Below are 23,919 nucleotides of genomic sequence, written 5' to 3'. Positions count from 1 at the left end.
TATTCCACTTAAGAACAAACCTACAGTCCCCTATTGTGTTTGCAACCCGGGGACTGCCTGTACAGGCGGTCCCCGGGGTTACAAACAAGATAGGGTCTCTGTAGGTTTGTTCTTAAGTTGAATCTGTTTGTAAGTCAGAACAGGAACATATTCTAAGCGTAGCTCCAGCCAAAAAAAAAAAAATTTAAGCTTTATGGATAGCATAGGGAAGGGTTATCACCCCATAACATTTTTTTTATGCTGTCTGTGCTCCTGTTCAGAAGATTTCACTTCACTTTCTGTCCCAATGACAACTGGATTTTGAAAATTTTGAGTTGTTGTGGAAACAAGCCTTGGTGATAAAGCATCAGTGGAGACACCTTTTTTTCCATGATAACTCTTACAGGAGTGAATTTCTCTTGCTATGGGTAGATTTCCTCTCACTTCCTGTTGTCTCCCTCCATTTGTAAGTAGGAGTCGTTTGTAAGTTGGATGTTTGTAACTAGGGGACTGCCTGTATATGTAAACTTTTGATCAGGGTCATTTGGGTAGTTTATGTTGCCATTATGATTTAAAAAAAAAATAAACAGAGTGGATTGATGATAAATGGCTTCAGCCAAACACTAACCATGAGTGAAAGAAATGTTTTTGTGTTATCATTCATATTCTCTGAAAAATGGCCAATAAATGAAATTCTGCCAGGGTATGTAATCTTATGAGCACAACTGTAAGTGCTACATAATGAGCTAGTATGTGATGCATACAAGCCCATTATGCTTTTACTTTGCAGGGGAATAATGACTGGAGGCTGCCTTAACACAACGCAATACTGTGAAGAAGCCCAAAATTTTAAAATAAAAAAGTATCACATGTAAACATTTAAATAAGGCTGTATGCTCTGGCCAGCTGTAAAAACTAAACCTATTCTAGTGAGAAGCATGGCAGCAGATGTTACATTAAATCTACACACAAGTGAGAGCAGGAAGCATGGATGAAGTAGTTATGTTCGGTAAAAATCTCTTACCAACTGGTCCCTTCTGATCGGTGAACAGGATTTGATGCTCTGTGCCATCCATGTTTGCCATGCTGATATTGTCACCATCTGTCCAATACATCTTCCTGGAAAAAACAGACTGAATATTAAAGTTCTGACTAACTGCAGTGTGTGCCCAGTGCAAGACACGATTCACCCTAAGGCAATTACCTCACATGAACTTATCCACAACACCATTGCAAAATATTCAGGAATATGTCTTTTCTCTATAGAAAGATTGCAGCGGCAGTACAATGATGCTTGCTTAGAGGAGAGCTGAAGATGATGAAACGAATAGGAACCATAGATAATGGCTGAAGTTGCAGTAATATAGGAGTTCATTGTGGCTCATTGCTTTCAGAGGTTACATTTTTTTTTTTTTTAAAAGACAAATTATCAGGGCTCATTCAATAAATACATTGCAATTAGCAATGAAAATGTACACACCGCAGTATAGGATATAAACTGTTCTGAGTGACAACTATACTTTGGTCAACTCCTACACTACCGGATACATCTTACTGTGAATCAAAGATCGAAGATCAACTGGTGTGCTAGAAATCTAGTATAAGACACTAATTCCAACAGGATCACCTACACATTTACATGTAAAAGCATCAGGTTTAAACTTTGTGGCTGGGAAGACATTATTTCACTACGCTGAACAAGTGAGGAATACACGTAACGCAAGTATGACAAAAGAAGCAACCAATCTGACAGCTGCTTTCAGTGATCAGTCCATATTTTGCAAGTGGGAGAGGCTCAACTGTCGCATAAGACAGGGACACCCAGGAACAATGCAAGCCGGTTATTCCTGCACATATATTCAGCAAGCCAACAAAATATTTTAATACTGGAGGGCTTCCTACAGCAATTTCATAGCATAAAACAAATCGATCCTCTGCTCATCCAAGCCACTAACTAAACTTAGGTCACTTCCTGACTAACAGGGTGTTCTCTTTAATAGGTTTCCTACAACAAACACACGTAGCTTTTCATTTCTTTTTGTCAGAAGTCAGCCTTTTCACCCAACAGCAGGCTTTCACATCAGAGAGAGAGAATGAAATATAGACAGACCTGAGCATCAGTTATAAAGGCTTGTCGACAGCTGAAATTAATAATAAAATCCAGCTAACAGGTAAAATGTGGACCCGGGGTTGGTGGCTTTTTTTTTCACCCAAAGCTCTACAAAGCCTCTGGGCCCAGGATCCAGATTTGAACTTCTTCTTAAGACTGGTACACACTGAGATTTTTAAAAAAACGGTCAGCTCCAGTCGGAGCCACTGTACTAACTATTTGAAGTTAGTATGGCTATCCTCCCTACTGAGCTGTTGTGTTCCAATGGTGGAACGGCCCCCACACCAGAACACTCTGATCAGCGATCTCCGCCATTGGCTGAGTGTGCGGATCGGGAGTCGATCGACTGCTGGCTTCCCAGCAGGCTTGTGCGACAGAAGCAATCTTCGGCCAGTTTCTGTCAGACAAGGTGGCATACACACGGGCTGAATGCCCTTTTTTTTTTTTAACTGGCCAATGTCTCCCGACATTCTGCCTGTGTGTATGGGGCTTTGGTAACATAATAAAGGCAGTCACAATTTCAAAGTGCTGTAACAATGAAAGAGGTTAATAACACATGAATGCTGCATCTATTGTAAAATTCTCTTGAACATTTACCACATGTATTGGATTACAATTCAAGCGCAACATTTGCAGCAATACTCTGCCAATGCCTGCCATTAGACTAGATATTCTGTGGGGCATTCAGTTCTTTCAGATACATTCTGAGACAGAAGAGACAACATTGCTCTGCAATTTGCAGTAAATGAATGTGTGCCAATAAGTTTATCATCTATGGCTACATACAGAGAGGCAGCACCGTGACAGATGTCACAAAAATGTTTGCTTGGTCACATGGGCTTCATCCATTAAAGTACATTTGCAGCAAAAAAAAAAAAAAAAACATTGATATGAATTGCCGTTAGCCCAGATTCACACCTGAACGTTTTGTAGCTTGAAGCTACAATCAAAATCCCATGCTTTCAAATTGTGCCTGTTCACACTTGAATGCTTTGTGCCTACCCACATACTCCTCACAAACATTAAAAAAAAACAAATCTGAGACGATACATGAGAATATGCATATTATTATTATTCAGGATTTATATAGTGCCAACAGTTTGCGCAAAATTACGCGTGCAAAAATCAAAACGCACAGCAAAAAGCACTGCAGAAACAGATCAAAAGCAAACTGCATACCGAGCCTTATGCTGGCCACACGGATCCATTTTCAGATGAAAAATCTTTGTACATTCGCTGAATGAAAGAATGCTGTTTGAAATTCTCACTTGTTTTTAACACTCTGTTTTTAAAATGAATGTAATTTCTGAACGAAAACCACATACACTGTCTAAAAGTTCCTTTCACCTTGAAGTTTTCGATTTCCAACTTTTTCCGTCACTGTGGTTGAAAATGAACGTCGATTTAACCCCACTAACGATTAGAAAATCGAACGAACATTCTTAAAATTACATTGTTTTTTTGAGGGAAGATCTCCTCTTAGCCCTTGTACACACGGTCGGAGATTCCCACGGAATATGTCCGATCAGACCGTATTGTGGGATAATCCGACTGTGTGTGGTCTCCATCGGACTGTTTCCGTCGGAATATCCGACGCACCAACTTTTCCAACTTGTCCATAAAATTTTCCGACAACATGATCCGATCGGACTTTGTACGATCATGTGTAGAGAATTCCGATCTGACAAAGTGCCATGCATGCTCAGATCAAATTCCTAAACCAAAGCTATTGGCTACTAGCCTGAACGTAGTCCCGTTCTAACGAAATAACGTCATCACGTTAAGTACGATCGGATTTTCTGACAACTTTGTCCGACTGTGTGTATGCAACAGTTTCGGACAAAATCCGTCGGACAAACTCCGACAGATTTGGTTGTCGGAATGTCCGACCATGCGTTCCCCATTGAAAACATCACGTATGACGAAACGCGTATGGGCGGGCACGCTGTGACGTCACCATGTGTTACTAGAGGAGTACGGGCTCTCGTTTTTTGCCAGCCGGCTTATTTTTACATGCGGAAATCATTCGTTTTTATCTAAGTGCATTTCTATTAATTAAAAGAGCATTGAAGTTTTTTACACTATGGGAGGCTTCTTTTCTTTTTACATTATGAACGTGAAACTGGGTTACTAATGAAAATGTGGAGCGGCTTCAGTGTATGGATCGTTCGTTCCTGAGAGACAAAGTGTTTGGTGAAGGCGAGGAGCTGTCGGTGGCTTGGTACTCTAAACGCTCCTTGTGCTTTTACCGTCTGGTAAGCGTACTTTTTTGTCGGTGGTGGGACACTATAGTGATAAGGAAGTGTGGAATCACTGTGGTGCGATCGTCTTCCTTCTTTGAACAACATAAAGTTTCCATGGACTTTTCTTTATAGTTGTATGGTTTACTGATTCATATTATTTGGCGCAGCTCTTTTTCTTTATTTTTTATCTATGTTTATGTGTACAAGGGCTAATAGTATATACGGTATGTCTCTTCTGTCTGTTGTTCTCAGAGTAGATTAGAGATTTTGTTCTCTAACCATACAGTTGGCTATTTATATTTTCCACTGCATACAGATATTTAAGAACAAATTATATATATATATATATATATATATATATATTTAACATTACATATTAACTAAATTATACACCACACTTTTTTTAAGGTTATTAATCAAAACAATAATCGAGCAACTAATCAATTATGAAAATAATAGTTCGTTGCAGCCCTAATATCACCATTAACCTCCCTGGCGGTAACCCCGAGCCAGACTCGGGATGGCTTCGCTGGATGCAGGGAGGACACAGGGAGAGTTACTTACCTTGTCCCCTGGATCCAGCGATGTCCTCCACGCTGTGTGATCGAGCCGTCCTCCGCTCGATTCACACTGTGCCCGAATGCCGCCGAGCTGTTCCCTGCGACGTTACGGCGCACGGGAGCGGAGATCGGCGCCAAATTAAAAAAAGTAAAAGTACACAAAACACACACAGTACTGTAATCTTACAGATTACAGTATTGTATAAAAAAAATACACACCCCTTTGTCCCTAGTGGTCTGTGCAATGCCCTGCATGCACTTTTATATTATAAATACTGTTTTTTCTGCCTGGAATTTGAACATTTTCCATAGCAACCAGAAAGTGTCCCTTTTTCAGTGTTTTAGGGTTTGATTACATTATTGAATCATTTTTATTATTTATTATATTATAAAAACTTTATCATACCCAGGATGTCTGCTGGACTCTTGTTTGAACAGATTTAAGAGAGTTATTCCTAAGAATTACAGGACTACAATATAAGACGCCAAATTTCCATGCAAAATAACTGTACCGCTTTCAGCACCTAAAACCAGACTGAATCATACCGCCAGGGAGGTTAAGCCCATAATGTCCAATTCTGTTACAGAGGAAGCTATGTTTACTATTATGCGTTATTTAAAAAGTAGTATATTGGACATACACTTATGGTGAATGTTTGGTGTATCAATGAGCAATTTAAACCACATGCACTAGGAAAACTAACCTGTAGTGAATGTTCGGAAATGTCACATTCACTCTTTTATAGATGTACCCCTCCTTAGGTTCAGGAGTTTTTCAAGAACCCTAAAGCCCCTACTGAGGTATTTTACTGTATTACTAACTATATAGTCAAATATCTTGTTGACAGTGGATATAAGTCTCACATATTTTTTAATTATTGAGGTCTCCTTTCTCCTTTCCTTCCTAGTAACATAGATCTCAATTCATGATCAGGGCCCCCTCCTATCTAACGCATGCAGTTACCCACATGTGGGAGTTTTGAATAGGTATTGATTTTTTTTTTATATGTTTGTTTTTGTTCTCTCACTCTTTGGGGTTATAGCTTATCTGAAAGTCTTTCCTATATAGACACACCAGTGATTTATCCTATGTGTTTCATTTCCAAGCGGGCTTCCTTTTGTGCTCCGGTGCCCGCCCAGGGATTTCTTTGTGCATAGATACCACTAAGGTACATTCCATGCAAAGAGTGCACCTGTATATGATATCACGTGTGTTCTATATCCGGTTTAATTATCATTGTTCTTTTCTAGATAACTAGCATACTGTTTTAATGTGTCCTGATGAAGCAATTCAGGTGAAATGCGTTGACACATGAGGACAAATAATCAGCACTATAATTTATGAAGCATACCAACAATTTTTGTATGAATATATATGGTTTACTCTATCCATAAGCACAACTACATTACTGATTTTTAACGATTTGCATACATGGTATATGTTGCTCTCTTTAAATATGATGTATAATACATTTCTAAGAACCATTTATAAAATCATGAAATTTATTATACATCATATTTAAAGAGAGAAACGCACAGTAGTTTAAAGTTGATCTCCTGGAAAAAATATATGTTGTCTGGTGCTGTTTAAAACTCTGTTACCTCTAATGATGATAATTGTAGGTTTGCATCCATGCTGTGCAGTTTCAAACTCATGGTTTCACTGACGGAATCTACAGACAGCCTTATTTTTCCAGTGCGGATTTAGAGCTGCAACAGTGACGGATCCTGTCTATCTCCACCCCCCTCCCCCTTTTTTTTACCTCGTTATCAACATTCAAAAAATGGCCTTGTATTCTGTGAATGGACAAGTGGAGTCCTGTTGTTTATTCTCCCCTCCTGTCTCCTTGTCCATTCACAAAAATACCTTGTATTCATATTTATTTTCCAGAGAGCAAAGCAAAGAAAAAATTCTGAAGTTCAGCTTTAAGGTTAGAGAAAGAAAAAAAAAAAAAGGTAGAATTGGACTATGTGGTCCAAACATGCTCCTAATTCTAACAAATCAAGGCCAATAAGGGCCAAAAGGCTCTTTATGCAAGGTTCTTTGTGCAATTTGTATGCTCCTGCTAACAATAGAACAGTCTTTCTTAGTATTGTGTGTTACCTTCTTCTTTCTAATAGTCTGAGACAAGTTCATAGAGTTCATTATCGATTACTCATAACTTTGGTGAAAAATAACATGCAATGGCATTGCTCACCATTCCCGCAATCGTATTGCTGCCACAATAAATAGCAGATCCGGTTATCAAGAATGCAGATTGTTGCCCATTCATACAAACCTTTCATTGTGTATCAATACAAAACACATTCATTCCCCAAATGCCTAGTGTGCATACCTATTCAGCCGTCTAATAAGCCCAGCAGCTGTACTACATTATTATCAGGTTGCTGCAGGTCAGCTGGTGGAATACATACAGTTCCTTGAATGTTTGTTACACATAAAGTTTTCCAATGTATTCTGAGTGTAGGAGGGTTAGGAAAAAAAGAAAGTCTAAACTTCTATACAAAAAAGCTTAAGGGCAGCCAGAGAATTCTTGGATCTGTCCTGGGGTCTGCGTGACATTATCGCCATGTCTGATCCTCAATTTCCTCACATTAAATTCCCGTAATGAACCCAACTCTCCCACACAGATGGCTTTGCTTATTTCTATATTACTGGAAACTGCTGTGGTCCACCCCCACGTGCAGGCCAGCCAGACTGAAAAAAAAGAAGTCAGGACAGGAAGTTGTCACTTTCTCCTACAGATATAAGTATGTGTGTGTATGTGTGCGAGTGTAAAAATAAAACGAATGGAACTGCCTCTGTCATCATGAATGTCAGAGCTTTAACCAGGTTTTTTTTTAATATGACTGGAAAGCTTACAATCCAGCAGTATCCAAACCACAAAATATGAGACCTGTGCTCCAGATGCTCTTCTAGACTACTATGAATGGATGATGGAGACTGTTGTAAAAACTCCAAGTCAACCAACTAATATCACTAGATAAAAAATTGTTATATCTTATGGTGCCTTCTTGCACTACAGCTGGATGAGATGGCGAGGGTGGCATAGCTTTTAGCACTGTCACTGACAATTCTTAGTCTGTAGCTTGACAATCAGCACTTGGCTACACCTAGTCCTTCCGATTGCTTTTTGGATTGACAACACTGCCTTTGTTGCTGACACTCTCCCACTGTAGTGTTTGGAAGAGGAAGCAGGTACAGTGCGGGAAAAAAGTATTTGATCCCCTGCTGATTTTGTATGTTTGCCCACCGACAAAGAAATTATCAGTCTATAATTTTAATGTTACGTTTATTTTAACAGTGAGAGACAGAATACCAACAAAAATATCCAGAAAAACGAATTTAAAAAAAAGTTATACATTGATTTGAATTTTAATAAGTGAAAAAATTATTTGATCCCTTCGCAAACATGACTTTGTAATTGACGGGAAAAACTCTCCTTGGCAATTACAGGAGGTCAGACATTTCCTGTACTTGGCCAACAGGCTTGCACACATCTCAGTAGGGATTTTGTCCCACTCCCCTTTCCAGATCCTCTCCAAGTCATTAAGGTTTTGAGGCTGACATTTGGTAACTTGAACCTTCAGCTCCCTCCACATATTTTCTATGTGATTAGGGTCTGGAGACTGGCTAGGCCGCTCCAGGACCTTAATGTGCTTCTTCTTGACCCACTCCTTTGTTGCCTTTGTGTGTTTTAGGTCATTGTCATGCCGGAAGACCCATCCACGACCCATTTATAATGCCCTGGCTGAGGGAAGGAGGTTCTCACCCAAGATTTGAAGGTACATGGCCCTGCCCATCATCCCTTTGATGTGGTGAAGCTGTCCTGTCATCTTAGCAGAAAAAAACACCCAAAACACAATGTTTCCACCTCCATGTTTGAAGATAGGGATGGGGTTCTTGGGGTCCATGTTTGACGGTGGGAATTGTGTTACATAGTTACATAGCATGGTTGAATAAAAGACACCAGTCCATCCTGTTCAACCTGAGTGAGTGTGGGTGTTCTTTGAGTCATAGGCACTAGGCAGCATTCCTCCTCCTCCAAACACGGCAAGTTGAGTTGATGCCAAATAGCTTGATTTTGGTCTCATCTGACCACAACACTTTCACCTAGTTCTCCTCTGAATCATTCAGATGCTCATTAGCAAACTTCAGATTGGCCTGTACATGTGCTTTCTTGAGCAGGGGAACCTTGCGGGCGCTGCAGGATTTCAGTCCTTCAAGGCGTAGTGTGTTACCAATTGTTTTTTTGGTGACTATGGTCCCAACTGCCTTGAGATCATTGACCAGATTCTCCCGTGTAGTTCTGGGCCGATTCCTCACCATTCTCAATGATCATTGAAAGTCTTGTAGCCCATTCCAGCCTTGTGCCTTAGGTCTTCAATCTTGTCCCTGACATCCTTGGACAGCTCATTGGTCTTGGTCATGGTGGAGAGATTGGAATCTGATTGATTGTTTCTGTGGACAGGTGTCTTTTATACAGGTAACAAGATGAGATTAGGAGCACTTCCTTTAAGAGAGTTATCATAATCTCAGCTCATTACCTGTATAGCAGACAACTGGGAGTCAGAAATCTTGTTCCTTGATAGGGGATCAAATACTTTTCTGGATATTTTTGTTGTTATTCTGTCTCTCACTGTTAAAATAAACCTACCATTAAAATTATAGACTGGTCATTTCTTTGTCTGGGGGAAAAAATGTACAAAACAGAGGATTAAATACTTTTTTCCCCTCACTGTAAGACACAAATTAGGGCTATGGCTCAGACAGGGAAGAAAAAGGAATTTGTTTACTTTATGAGACTTGTACATTACATAGTAACTAGATTTGGGAACTTTCAATGAGTTGAGTATATAGTGGAAGATTTGCCTTTATAACACACTGTTCAGATACAGTACCAGACAAAGGCACGTCTGCTGAGAAAGCCTATAAATGTAAGCTGAATTAATAATAATAATAATAATGCAGTTACTGTATATTCTGGGAAAGATGTTCATTATTCAATGTTCTAACCCCCCCTCCCCACATACAACCCCAAAAAAATAAAAAAAAATAATGTACGTGCCTGCTGGGTGCAGATTTTAGTGGATAGTAAAGTGCTTATTTGTAATTAAGGGAGTGGTAATAAAAAAAAAAAAAAATCACATATTTGCATCATTAACAACTTCCAAATATAGCCTTCCCTGCTCATGAATGCCACCTCCCTGCAGTTCTATGAGCCCGGCATCTTATAAGAGGAAGATAAAGGCAACTCACAGAAGAAAAAACCTAGACTAAGATTTTCCGTTATGTTGGGGAACATAAAGTGGACTGAGATGGACAGGCAAACTACTACCCTTTAAGGGTATACTTTTCCATGACCTTCACATTTTAATAAATCTTAAAGTATAACCAAAAGCAAACCTTTGTTAGTTTTTTTTTTGTTTTTTTTTGTTTTTTTGTTTTTTATACATAGAGCGGAGCGGGTATTAGAACTTACCCAGGGGTCAAAAATAGAAAAGGAGAAAAACATTGGACTTCAAGGATGACCACCAGGTAAAAGTACAACTAGATGAATATAATAAAACCAATATTTATTACAAACCGAGTAAAAAGATCATACTTTCACATAGTAATATAACAGTAAAAAAAAAACGTATTTCACAAGCATTTGTCCTAATCAGTCATTTCACACAGACGATCCACTTCTTCAGAACTATATCCAGGATATGGTCCTGAAGAACCGAATCATCCACGAGACTGATTAGGACAACTGCTTGTGAAATTATTTGTTGTTATATTACTATGTGAAAATATGGTCTTTTTAATCAGTTTGTAATAAATATTGTTTTTATTAACTTCATCTGGTTTTACTTTTACCTGGTGGTGATTCTTGAAGTCCTGTTTTTTTTCTCTTTTCTATTTAGAGTATTAGAGCACCTGGCCTTTATTGCTGTCTGTGGCCTCATCAATAAGATTCACCCTCTCTATTTGTCCTGTTTACCATGATCATTGAAAGTAAAAGTGAAAGAAAAATCTCAAATTTTGGGTTGTCCTCAGAAAAGTAATGGGAGGGGAAATCTTCCAACGAGGACACAAAATCTGGTGACCAGAGGAGCACCAAGGAATTCCCCTAATTTGCAGGAATTTACACTCACTTCCTGTTTTGATTATGGGTCAGGAAGTGAAGGTAACTCTCTCTAATAGGACACAAATGTAAAAAAAAAATAATAATAATTTAACAGGGGTTAAAACCCTACCTTACTCTATCCAAGATGAAAAAAATAAACATTTGCTTATAGTTCCACTTATACAAGTACATAACTACATTAACTACATATTGGATGGTACTAAGCAATGAAAACAAAAAAGCATACCCTTCAATTGGATTAACTACAAGGCAGTGTGGTTTGTCTAAACCCTGAATGACTGCATTCTTGAATGATCCATCCAAACGAGCCACATTGATTTGCTTCTTATTGGCATCATAGCTTGTCCAATAGAGATTACGAGACACCCAGTCAACAGCCAGTCCATGGGCGTTAGGCAGATCTGAAATCGCCATTCAAATGATAGTCTTGTTATTTGCGAGCATGTACTTTGGCATTACAAATATTCAACTTACAGCACCATACAACTATCAAATTCGCATTTTAAAAAAACGCCTGAAGCCCTTACCAGCTGACACAACAGTCTCCACGCCTGTGCCATTGATAAAAGCCCTCTTGATGGTCTGAGTACGGACATCTGACCAGTAGATACGTTGTTCAAAAGCATCATAATCCACAACAGTGACATTGTCAATATCCGGAACAGTAAAAGAAATGATGTAGTTGTAATATGGGTTGTCAATATCCACCCCTCGGATTTCCATCTGACGAGCATACAACAGGAACCTTCTAGACTCTATAAGAGGTACAAAAAAAATCATGCATACATTTCTATATAGGACCATCAAGTTATGCTGGTGAATTCTGCTAAACAATTCAAGCAGAAGCTGCATTTCAATGCTGATAAGAAATTGATACTGTCTAAAATACCCTACCTGCAACTTTTTGGAAAACGTTGTGCAAAAGAAACTAGTCTACAATAGCTTAGGACAAAAAGGTGGTTGTGCTATAGTCAAAATGCAAGTTATTATGAAAACCCAACTAAAGTTACCTTTAACTAAATGAGTCAACTCAGAGTGTGGCCAAACAGTACCCTATCAAAGCATTACTGTATCACTGCAACTACAGCTATGCCAGGAAGAAATGAGCCTATTCCCAGCATTCAGCTATAGAGAAGGAACCGTGCTCTCTATGTGGAAGCAGTGGTCTCTCTGCATCAGTTCAACTTACTTCCTGCTGAGCCAGAATTAGACCTGCACACATGCTTTGATGATCGGAAAACTCTAGCGGTGACTAAAATGGGGTGTGTCAGAATGCTACAGAAAAACCCACTGCTTCTACACAGTTGCTTTTGCAGTTGAATGCTGAGGGACTAATTGATTTCTTCCTTAATCAGCTCCATGCTATCTGACACAATCAGGGCTGTTGGATAGTGGGAGGGATTTAGAGCTCCCAAAATGTGCAAAGTTTTCACAGACCACCCACCATAAAGGCGAAAATTCAGCTTCTTCTCTTGTGTGGTACTTTCTGTTTTAGCTAGTTGGATAAGCGACAGGGTTGCTCTTAACAACAAAAACTCTGATAATGGAACCACTCCTTTATTTTATTTTTTTAACACAAGGCATTTGAATTTTCTACAAGAAACTTGGAGGAGAAAAAAAAGTAGTGGATGCTTCGGCATCTTTTCTTCCTCCTCTTGTATTATTAGTATTGCCGACACTTTGAATTCTGTTCTTCATATTTGCCTAAAGCCAATAACTTTTTTTAGTATGGATAGATTAGGAAATCCTTAAAAGCCCTGTCAATTTACTTTTTGCTGAGACCATTGGGAAGATTTCCCCTTACTTTCTGTTCTGGAAATGCAGCAGGAAAGGAGAGAAAAACTATCAAAAGAAAGGGGGAAAGTATCCCCATCTCCTCTCACTTCCTGTAAAATGTTGGATTTCCCATTACATTTAATGCCATTGCCAATAGTTGCCAGGACAATGAGTGAGAAAGGAAATTGCAAACAACACACCCAGAGCTTAAAACCTTACATGGGATGTTACAAACAACATTCAGGTAGAAATTCATATTAAAGCCCAATTGAATCCTCTTAAATTTTTACTATAATGCAGTCAGACTGCATATACAGTGATGAATATAACTTTTGTTTTGAGCTTCTTTTTTTTTTTAAATCTGCAGAGTGCCACCTTAGGGGGTTAAAACACCCTGTGCTGATAGCACAATGAGAGGCGGACTACCGCTCTCACATAAAAGCAGTGGCCCAGGTCTCGGTCACACCTACCTGAACATTGCTCTATTCAACAGCTCTATTTAAGAAGCAAGAATAATGTTGATTAGAACAGTTTTCATTGGGGCATGCTAGTCTGCAGAACTAGTATGGCAGTTGTGGATTGGCTCTTTTGTGCCGACAGCACAGGCATTTTTAAACATTACGGCGGCACTTCAATGATAAAAAGGGGGCATATTCATTACTGTATAGCCAGCAAAATGTTAAGAGACTTAATTTTGGTTTTAAATAGATTTAGGTTTATAAACCACATCATTTATAAAAAAATAAATAAATAAATGAATATTTAACCATTTTAGCTTGCCTACTTGCTGTCAAACCTGCAACGTAACACACTACAAAAAGAACATAGCCCAGATGCCAGGGTATGAAGCTACAATGTTTTTGCAGCATGTGGCTCCACAAACTTACCAAGGCAGGTCTTTTTGTCAGGAGAGAGTTTCAGAAGATGTGGACATGCACAGGCGAATGTCTGGTTGTAGTTAATAAGGCATAAATGGCTGCAGGGCCCTCGTCCATCATTTTCCGCACATGGATTGGGAGCTGATCATTTAAAATAGAAGAAAAATTTGTCACATTTCCTGAAACAAAAGCTATAGGACAAGGATAAAATAATATCTGGAAAAACATCTATATAACCTCACAAGTAGAGCATACACAATTCGTCATGTTGGAGCTGCTAGGAATTTTGCTCCACTAGATATCGTATCGTATCAACTACCAACCCTTAATCTGCCAGTGCAGAATTGTATTCATGGTAAATTGAAGTCTGTGGTACAACCAACAGTGGGTTTGTGTTACCCTTTCTTCAGAAGATTTAGAGGAACTTGAGTTGGGTGATTATTAATCCTTCTAGTAATACCACATCAAACACACAGCCTTAGCATACTGAAGTACAGGATTATGTAACATGTATTCTAAAAAGCAATGTATGAGTTTACCTAGTGGCTGTCTGGATGGATGATAAACCTGAAGATCAAATGGCTGAGTGTTTGTGCGCTGTACAACTGTCACATTTTGGCCAGTCCATTTGTTTGCCTTTGCTAAGGTGTTGGTCCTCCAATCTGTCCAGTACACCTCTCCGCCATACAGTGTGACAGCAAAAGGATGTGACAGATACTCATGGCCTTTCAGTACTTCAATGTGTCCGCTGCCATCATACTTCGCTGAGTAAATTGCATCTGATCTGAGGAGTAAAAAGAGCTATAACATGTATCACACTTAGAACACACAATTCAAGCTTTCATCCTCGGTTCAACGTTTCCCACAGTAGTAAAATTCTTGAAAAATGGACATAGATTTATCCAGCCATTCCTTCAAATATGTGTTGAGGAAAAAATTACATCAATCATTCATTACATTAAAAAAACTGTGAATCTGACTCCTCCTGTATTGAAGTGTAACTATACTATGTGCCCTCATGTTGTAAAGCGCTGCACAAACTGTTGCCACTATATAAAATCTGTATTATAATAATAACAATCTAAAAACATAGCCATTCCACTACATTTTGCTTCTGTCTCTGTTGCCATTAATATAAAACACAACTATTAAAAGGTTCGCTGAACAAGAACTTAAGATGGTCAGAAATCATATTGCAAAACTGATGAATATAGGTTATTTCAACAGTTCTCAAAATCAAACCTAAAAATAGTGACATTCATGACTGACCTAAGCAAACAAGACCAAAGTCAATGGCGTGAAGAGGTGAAGTGTGGCAAGCTGGGCCATGCATCAATGTCGGTCATAAGTAACCATCAGGAGGACTCAGTTTCTCATCAGCTTTAGCTTACTCTGCTTCCTTTCTCAATAGTGACTTGCAGCTTTCTAATGTAAACACAGAGCAGACGCTTGGAGGTGGAAGCATCTGTCATGTTCACACTAGAGCGCTGCCTAGTCACGGCTGGGAGGGGGGACCAGAGGGAGCTAAAGCTGCTGAGAAACAGACTAGAACTGGCTACTATGTCTTTGTTATGAGCTTTGAGGATGAGCTCCTTCATAATTCCCTATGCTACCCAAAGTGTAAAAATTGTTGTTTTTTTTTGGCTGGAGCTACACTTAAATAATGTATCTGTTCCGACTTACAAGCAGATTCAACTTAAGAACAAACTTACAGATGCAATCTTGTTTGTAACCCGGGGACCCCCTGTACAGGATTAACAGTTTCTATGCTATATTGCACATTACGTATCCTGTCTATTACATAGCATCTATCCTATTCTCACTATTCTCCATTTCTGACACAGATACATGCGAAAGAAGGAAATTCTGATTATCTAAGATAACACCGTAAACGTTTCATAAATGATAAATGGCGATAACTGCAGATAAATGATGCTTGCATACTAATGGTTTTGTAGATCAGCCAAAGTGATATTTCAAATAACATGCAAGAAACTCATAATATAAAAGAAAGAATCTTAGCCAAAGGCAAAAGACCTTACGTCTTTTCCTATCCACCTGCTTCTAACCATCATTCCACACTTCAGTAACAATAGCTACCATCCCGGGCCTAAACTTACAGACTCTTAGTGCTATCCTCTTATTTCTCTTATTGGCTAGACAAGGCTAAAAGTAGTAAAAATAAATCAGAACACAAGAAGAGGGGAACAACAGTTCACTTATAGTTCATTTCTAAATCATGAGGCAATAGTGTCTGGTAACTCCATCTTGTTACAAGTTACCATTTCAACTCCATGTTGTAACTAATACAAGAACTGCCACAAGGTATCTACAGCAGATAATGCACTGGACTGCAAAGTCTAGTACACAGGTGCTTATATTAGTCCTGTACATCAATGGAGGAGTCTTTTCACCTCCAATGTGGACAGAAATATTTTCTACAGGTGTGGCTTTACAGAAAACTAGAAAAGATTGGAAAAAAAAAAAAAAAAAATCAAAAGATGTACATTTGTTGATGAATATAATAATTTCACTATTATCTTACAACTTAAAGTGGTTGTAGACCCCAGTCATGAAATCTGAACCTATATCTGTAGTGTCTAAGTGTCGTTACTCTCTGATGCTTCATTCCTGTTATCATCATGAGTCACTTCTGACAAGTTTTCCCAATACATGAGATAAATTGGGACAGAGGAGGGAGCTCAGCACACAGATTGTCTATTCACAACACAGCTCTGTGTCCTTCCTTTGTTTCTGTGCTGTGTGTGGAGGGAGGTATGTCCCTTTCCTCCAATCAGCTTTCACACTAACTGCAACTCTCCACTCCCTACTCTGTGATACTGACAGATGGAGAATGATTTTATCACAATTCTGCAGTTTTGAAGGGATTTAGAGAAGGAAAGACTGCAAATAAGCAAGTAAAACTTATGTAGGAGGATTCCTTTCATATCTGTGTTTCATCTGAGGCTATTCACTTCACTGGGTATACGAGAGGGTTTACAACCACTATAACCACTTCCCACCTGGCCAATGCACATATACGGCCCTCTCCTTGTGAGTGGACGTTGAGGAATGTCCTTCAGAAGGAGGGGGATCGTGCGCACGCATTCCCTTGCAGTGGAGCGATCCCGATGCGCTCGTGTCACCCAGGCATCGCCGATCGGCAGGAGGGCTCTGTGATTGGCCCTCCTGATCACATGATGGCCATGTCCAATCACAGCCGTCATATGATGTAAACACAGAGCCAGTTGCTAGGCAATTGGCTCTCCTCTCCTCACACGGAAGTTGTCGGTGAGGAGAAGAGAGCAGATCGCTGCAGCCAGCTGGTGATCAGTGAGTATGTGCTGGTTTTTTTTACAGCTTTTTACTCACTGATCACCAACCTAGTGTAAACACACGTCACCACACGGTGTAAACACACGTCCCCAAAACACATGTCCCACTAAAATCACACATCCCAATGATCATCTGCACACATATATCCGTGATCACCTGCGCACATCTGCACATGATCATTTGCGTACATATATCCGTGATCACACAAACCAATTATTATACACTTAACAGAATTTTTTTTTTTTTTACCAAAAACATGTAGCAGAATGCATTTTGGCTTAAATTTATAATAAAATTTGATTTTATTGGATTTAATTTAAAATAGAAAGTATATATATATTTTTTTTCCAAATTTCCTAAATTTTTTCGCTTATATTGCAAAAAATTTAAAACTGAGTCATAAATAAATACCACCAAAATAAAGCTCTATTTGTGCAAACAAAATGATAAAAATTTAATTTAGGTAGAGTGTAGCATGACTGCGCAATTGTCATTGAAAGTGGGAGAGCACTGAAAGCTGAAAATGGTCTGGGAAGGAAGGGGGCGAAAGTGCCCAGTATTGAAGTGGTTAATTAAAAGTGAATAGCCTCTTCTAACATTATGTATATGACATTTTGGCCTATATCAGACATGATAAATGCCAACGTTGTCATAAAATAACATTGTTTAGTCAAGCGTACATTACAGCAATCTAAAAGGTATGTTTGTTTTCTGCTATGGGTTTTTCAAGCTTTACTGTACAAGTGAATGCTTGATAAGTATTGATGTTGTACCTGGCATCTATCCAAAGAATACGTTCTTCCATATAGTCAACAGTGAGGCCATTTGGCCAACCTCCTGACCCAGTCTCCTTATGTATTGTCCTTCGACCCTCCCCACTCATGGATGCAGCTTCAATACGTGGCATACTGGAGTCCCAGTCAGTCCAGAAGAGGATTCTATAAACAGAAAAACAAGCAATTTCGTGAACTAATATTTCTAGATGCAGAATAGTCCTAAACAATCACCTACTTGTAGAAATGATAAAACTGACCCCAGACTAGGCTGACAGCAATTGCTAGAAGATCCATCAGCTATTTTTCTCATTAGGAAAATGTAGATGTATATCACCTTTCTCCTAGCTTGTGCTTTTTTATTTTATTTAAATGGATAATTTATTTTTTATTTGGCTTAACAGTTTTTTTTGTAAAGAATTAAGCATTTCTTGCATCTTTCTGGACTCACTTGTCAGTCCTCTTTTCCTTTCTCTTGAATCCGATTAACAGATTCTCGCTGATAAAACTATCAAGGGACTCTTAAAAATAAAGCATGGAGGTTTCAAATGTATACTTGTATATATCCAATCCCACACTTACTTTTGATAAAATATATCATAATATATAAATTTACAGAATGCTGTTTTCGGTAAACCTATTCATGCAGTGGGGTCTCCCCTCACTGCATGGGTAAAATGGAGTGGGACCTTAAAATTCTTTGTTGCAGGCGAGTTGACGGGTAGCCCAAACATAACATTTTGAATTACAAGAGTGAATCAAGCATGAAAAATGCTTTTTTTTTTTATAAAAACATGATGAATATTCTGGCACATAAAATAATCATATATGGTTCATTCATCAACATATGACCGTTTAGCAAAAAGGTAACCACCTAATTAGTAATATCAATGATACCTTGTGTTAACTCCAATGGTAATTTTTCTTCTTGCTTCCTAGACAAATAGATACATTGTTTGGCAGCTGCAGGTAAAAAAATATCTTATAATGGTGGTCTGTCAGTCCACCAAGCAGCCAGATAATTATCAGTCTTGCAGAGGATTTAGTGTTTTAGCTTTAACAATTAAAATATTTTATTATGGCCGGTATAAGAATGTGCAGTAATGTGCAGCAAAGTGCACAGCTTACTACTCTTTCCCTAGTGACTATATACGCAGACATAAGGGAGGTCAACATGGATATTCTGAACTGGGTGGCACAAAGACACAAAAAAACCTTTTGCCTTTATTGATCTTTAGGCACACCTAAAATACCTCACAATCTATTCTGTTTTTTCGTGGTGGTCAACTATGAGCCCTTACGCCTGCATCCAGCATATCCTTGTGGTGGACACTAGAACACTAGTAAAGGCTTCCTGCCGGCAGAACACAATAGTGGTGTGGGAGGGCTTCCCACATCAAGAATGACTGTGTTAAAGGGGAAATAAAGCAATTTTCTTTCCTGCAACCCGCGGCTGTGGGAAAGAAAATTACATTATGTGTGGCCTGCTTTACTCTATTAAAAAAAAAAAAAAAAAGTTTTGGGATACTTTAAAAGTTCAAAATGCTTATCTCTGGACTGGCCAGTATTAGATAAAACAGTATTCTGTATAACTCTAATTACTAAACCAAAACTGTAACAAAGGTTGTTCTGAGTTCCATCCAAATAGAACAGAAAAACATATTGTGCTTTCCTAAATCTGCTGAGTATTGCAAAATGAAAGCTACATTTTGCAATTAGTTTCCCGTAAGTGAACATTTAAAGAAAAGAAACTTGAACTTTGGCATCGCTCAGTCTTTTACTGGATTCACTTTTACAACCAGTAAGCAGAATGAATAAGCACCTATTAACCAATACATGACCTTAGCATGTACATTACACTTTTATATACTTACCTGTAGTGAGGGTAGGTATTAAGTGAGTTAAGCTGTAATTCTGTAATTGGTGAATTACACAGCATAATAAGTTTACATAATTTGCCATCTCTCCATTATTTATTTAATTCTACATCATTTAAACACAAATTCGATGGACCGAGTTGTCTTTCTTTTTTCTTGGATGGAGCCTTTCAAACCTATTCCAAGACTTTAAAACAATAAGACTTATTTACTCACTGTAAAAAAAAAAAAAAATCTTGGACGCCATTAAGGGACACAAATCTTAAACCTTCGGGTTATAATGCCGTCTGTAGGAGGATTGAACAAAAAACTGTAGGCCAGCCCAGGATAACCTCTCCTACTGCCAGCATGTTCAAAGTACTGAGAGCATGACCGTAAAGAGAGGGGTGGGACCTGTATCCCTCAGTGGGCTCCAAAAAAGTATTTTATGGTATATACAAAATCCTTTTTTCTCATCTATTAAGGGGAAACAGGAAGTCTAAACCCTTCAGGACTGCCGAAGGCAGTCTAACAGAAGGGTGGGCAACACAGCAAACAACCCAAAACAGGCACCAACAAAAAGAAAATTCGGGACTGCCCATAACTCAAAAGTGCAGCGTACATGAACTCATGCTGACATCAAATGAGGCTGCAATGTGCACCTGGTAGAAACGTAGAGAACAAGTGAACAGAAGACCAGGGTACTAGCATAAAATCTGTGAAACCTTTGTTTGATCCTTAAAAGAAGCATACCGTACATAGATTTCGAATGATGGTCTGTCTGCGCCACCCAGAGAAATTGAAATAAAAAGCCAGAAACTTTACAGGATCCATCCAGAATAACAAAAAGGAATCCCTTTTATTGAAAGAAGCAGTGGCTGAAAGAGGAGATTTGCAAAGAGCAAATCACATCTAGACCATGGAGGGTGAAATGCGGCTAGACAGCAGGATGGGCGAAAATGTCCTGGTTGAGTTCAGAAGCAGAAACTACTGTGGCAGTACGCAGGTAAAGTCACCTGGTTGTATCCAGGATGGGAAATATGTGTGCCCTAGATTCAGGCTTTATGCAGACTTGTACAACTAGAGGGGAAGAGTTAATGAGCCCAGCTGAAGTAAGTGGGCTCATTAAGACCTCTACAAAAAACCCCAGCATGCTTAGGGAGATGCTCCATCCTGGAACCAGTTTTTGTGTGTATAGACTGGGGAGTGTGACACCTGTTCTGTGCGGTGAGTTAACGCCTGTGTGGCAAACCTCTACAACAGAGACAGGGACTGGGGCAGCACAAGGCTGCACTCAGTTGTTAGACAGGGAAACTAAGTGTGTAATTAGAGGTCAAGCTGACCAGGATTTATTTTCATGTTTTTCTTTTGTTTTGGCTGTTATATTTTTTACTGCATGTAGCATGAATAAACCGCACCTTTTGTTTTTTCCACTTACAACGCTGTCTGCTGTGCCTGATTTTGTGTTGTGAACCTATCCAGGGGGTCACACACACCTGCTGCCGAGCTAACCCCTCACAGTTGGTGGAGAATGCGGGCAGTTTTTTTTTCTATTTTTTTTTAAGGCCAGCATGGAGGAGATACTGAGACAGCTGGCTCTAGCAAATGCAAATCAGCAGCAAACAAATGCGGGTTTACAAAGGAGCCTTGCAGCCCAGCAGCAGACAAATGCAACTTTGCAGCAGAGTCTGGAAGCTCAGCAGAAGGCTCACCAGCAGAGTCTGGAAGCTCAGCAACAAGCCCAGCAGCAATCTGAAGCCCGCTTCATAGACCTGTTGCAGAAGCAAGAGCAGAGTTTTCAACAGCAAATAGAGACATTGATAGAGCAACGTCCGCAGACCAATGAAGCAAGTGGTTACAATAATACCGCATCCTTTGGTGTGAGCCGTTTACTGACAAAAATGACTGGAGAGGATGATCCGGAGGTGTTTTTGACCACATTTGAAAGCACTGCTGAAAGGGAAAAGTGGCCTAAGGAGCAATGGGCTGGACTGGTGGCCCCTCTGTTAACTGGGGAATCGCAGAAAGCTTATTATGACCTAGAGCCTGACCAAGCAAAAGACTATGTGGTACTAAAAACAGAAATATTGGCACGGCTGGGTGTCACCCTGGCCGTCCGGGCTCAGCGTGTGCATAATTGGACTTTTCAGGTTGGAAAACCTCCCAGGTCTCAAATGTATGATCTCATTCATCTGAGCAGGAAGTGGCTGCAGCCAGAGACTTTGACCGCACCAAACATTGTGGAACGTGTTGTCATGGATAGTTTCCTGAGAGCTCTTCCTACTGCCATCCAAAAATGGGTAAGCCATGGAGACCCAGAAAATGCAGATAAACATGTGGATCTGGTTGAGAGGTACTTGGCTACAGAGAACCTGACCACCTCTTCCAGGGACTCACGGACTTTCTACCCCAAGACCAGATCATCCCCAGTGGCGGGTAAGATGACTCCAAGGGGTGAGGGTGGAGAGAGTGAGAGGGTGGGAGTTCTACCTAAGGTCTGGCGGGAGCAGCCCAGGAAGCCCATGCTGCAAGAGGCAGCGAAAAAGATTATTTGCTACCGCTGCCGGCAAGAGGGACATATTGCAGCCAATTGCCCAGTTGTGGATGAGCCTATGCAATGTGACTTTATAAGGGAGAGACGTCAGTCGCTGTTTGCGACAGTTGCATGCACTGCCATTCGGGGACCTGAGAAACATTTATGTAAAATGTGTATTAATGGTAGACATGTTGATGTGTTGCTAGATTCAGGTAGCCTGGTAACGTTGATAAAAGCTGAATTAGTTACTACAAAGGTCTCTGGGAAGAACAAGGTGGCTGTTATTTGTGTGCATGGGGACACCCGAGAGTATCCTGTAACTTCAGTGTTTTTTGAGACCCCCAAAGGTAACCTCTCTCATCAGGTGGGGTTAGTGTCTCACTTACCACATGATGCTATTGTGGGAAGGGATTTTCCAAAATTCTGGGAACTCTGGGATTGTCCTGAGGCCCTCACTGGTGCCCCTATAGACCAGGAAGATGACCAGAATTCCTCTGGGAGTGGTGAGGACTCTCCTGAATTTCCCTTGTCGGTATTGGCGGGGGAAACTCAAGAAACTGGGGAGGAGCCAACATCCTCAGATGAAAACATGCCGTCTGTGGAGTTTTCAGATCTTGAGGTTCACAGGGAAAATTTTGCCACAGAACAGTTAAAAGATCCCACCCTAATAAAGGCACGGGAAAATGTGGTGAAAATAGATGGCGAGTTAGTGAACCCAGATAAGACTTGCACTTATCCGTACTTCACTATGGAAAGGGACCTGCTGTATCGAGTGGCTCAAAGGGCAGAAGAAACCATTGAGCAACTTGTGGTGCCCAAACCTTACAGAAAGTTGGTGTTAGAATTGGCCCATGGGCACATTCTGGGAGGTCATCTGGGGACCGAGAAAACCAGAGAGAGGGTACTGCAGAGATTCTATTGGCCTGGGGTCATGAAGGAAACAGAAAGTTATTGTTCCTCCTGCCCTGTGTGTCAGAAGTCGGCACCTATGCCACATTTCCGAAACCCGCTGGTACCTCTTCCTATCATTGAGGTCCCCTTTGAGAGGATCGCAATGGATTTGGTAGGTCCGATAATGAAGTCTGCTAGGGGGCATCAGTACATTTTGGTTATATTGGACTATGCTACCCGTTATCCGGAAGCAATTCCTCTTCGAAATACCTCGGCCAAAACCATAGCCAAAGAGCTATCTCTTGTTTTTAGCCGCGTGGGTATTTGTAAGGAACTGCTCACGGACCAAGGTACACCCTTTATGTCCAGGGTTATGAAAGAACTATGCAAGTTGTACAAAGTGACACAATTGCGTACATCTGTGTATCACCCCCAAACAGATGGGTTGGTTGAAAGATTCAACAAAACCCTAAAACAAATGTTAAAGAAGGTGGTGGATAGAGATGGAAAGAATTGGGACTGTCTAATACCCTATCTGATGTTTGCCATTAGGGAGGTACCCCAATCCTCTACGGGTTTCTCACCCTTCGAGTTGCTCTATGGGAGACACCCAAGAGGGCTGCTGGATATCGTCAAGGAAACTTGGGAAAAATGAGAGTTCTCCTCACAGGAGCGTGATTGAGCATGTCGCCCTGATACAAGAATTTCACAGGTAATGCCAATCGTAAAGGAACATTTGACCCAAGCGCAGTTAGCACAGCAGAGAGTGTACAACCGTGGGGCCAAGACCCGTACTTTTTCCCCGGGGGATAGGGTCTTGGTGCTAGTCCCTACGGTTGAAAGCAAA

At 40.0% G+C, this 23,919-nt stretch overlaps 1 protein-coding gene across 1 annotated transcript in view; it reads right to left on the bottom strand.

Annotated features, from left to right (window-relative positions):
* Positions 1 to 23,919, bottom strand: part of LRP1 (LDL receptor related protein 1) — a 475,004-nt gene that overhangs the window by 129,495 nt on the left and 321,590 nt on the right. The window contains 6 exon segments of the mRNA XM_077483570.1: positions 1,004 to 1,098; positions 11,253 to 11,427; positions 11,554 to 11,781; positions 13,690 to 13,821; positions 14,220 to 14,464; positions 17,790 to 17,954. Coding sequence (XP_077339696.1) covers positions 1,004 to 1,098; positions 11,253 to 11,427; positions 11,554 to 11,781; positions 13,690 to 13,821; positions 14,220 to 14,464; positions 17,790 to 17,954 — 1,040 coding nt within the window.

This window comes from Lithobates pipiens, unplaced genomic scaffold (genome assembly GCF_037356315.1).
Source record: "Lithobates pipiens isolate NorthernLeopardFrog02 unplaced genomic scaffold, aLitPip1_a1.2 Scaffold_16, whole genome shotgun sequence".
In the NCBI taxonomy this organism is placed as follows: Eukaryota; Metazoa; Chordata; class Amphibia; order Anura; family Ranidae; genus Lithobates; species Lithobates pipiens.
The sequence above is the reverse complement of the archived record's forward strand: the minus strand, read 5'-3'. Positions and strand labels throughout refer to the sequence as shown.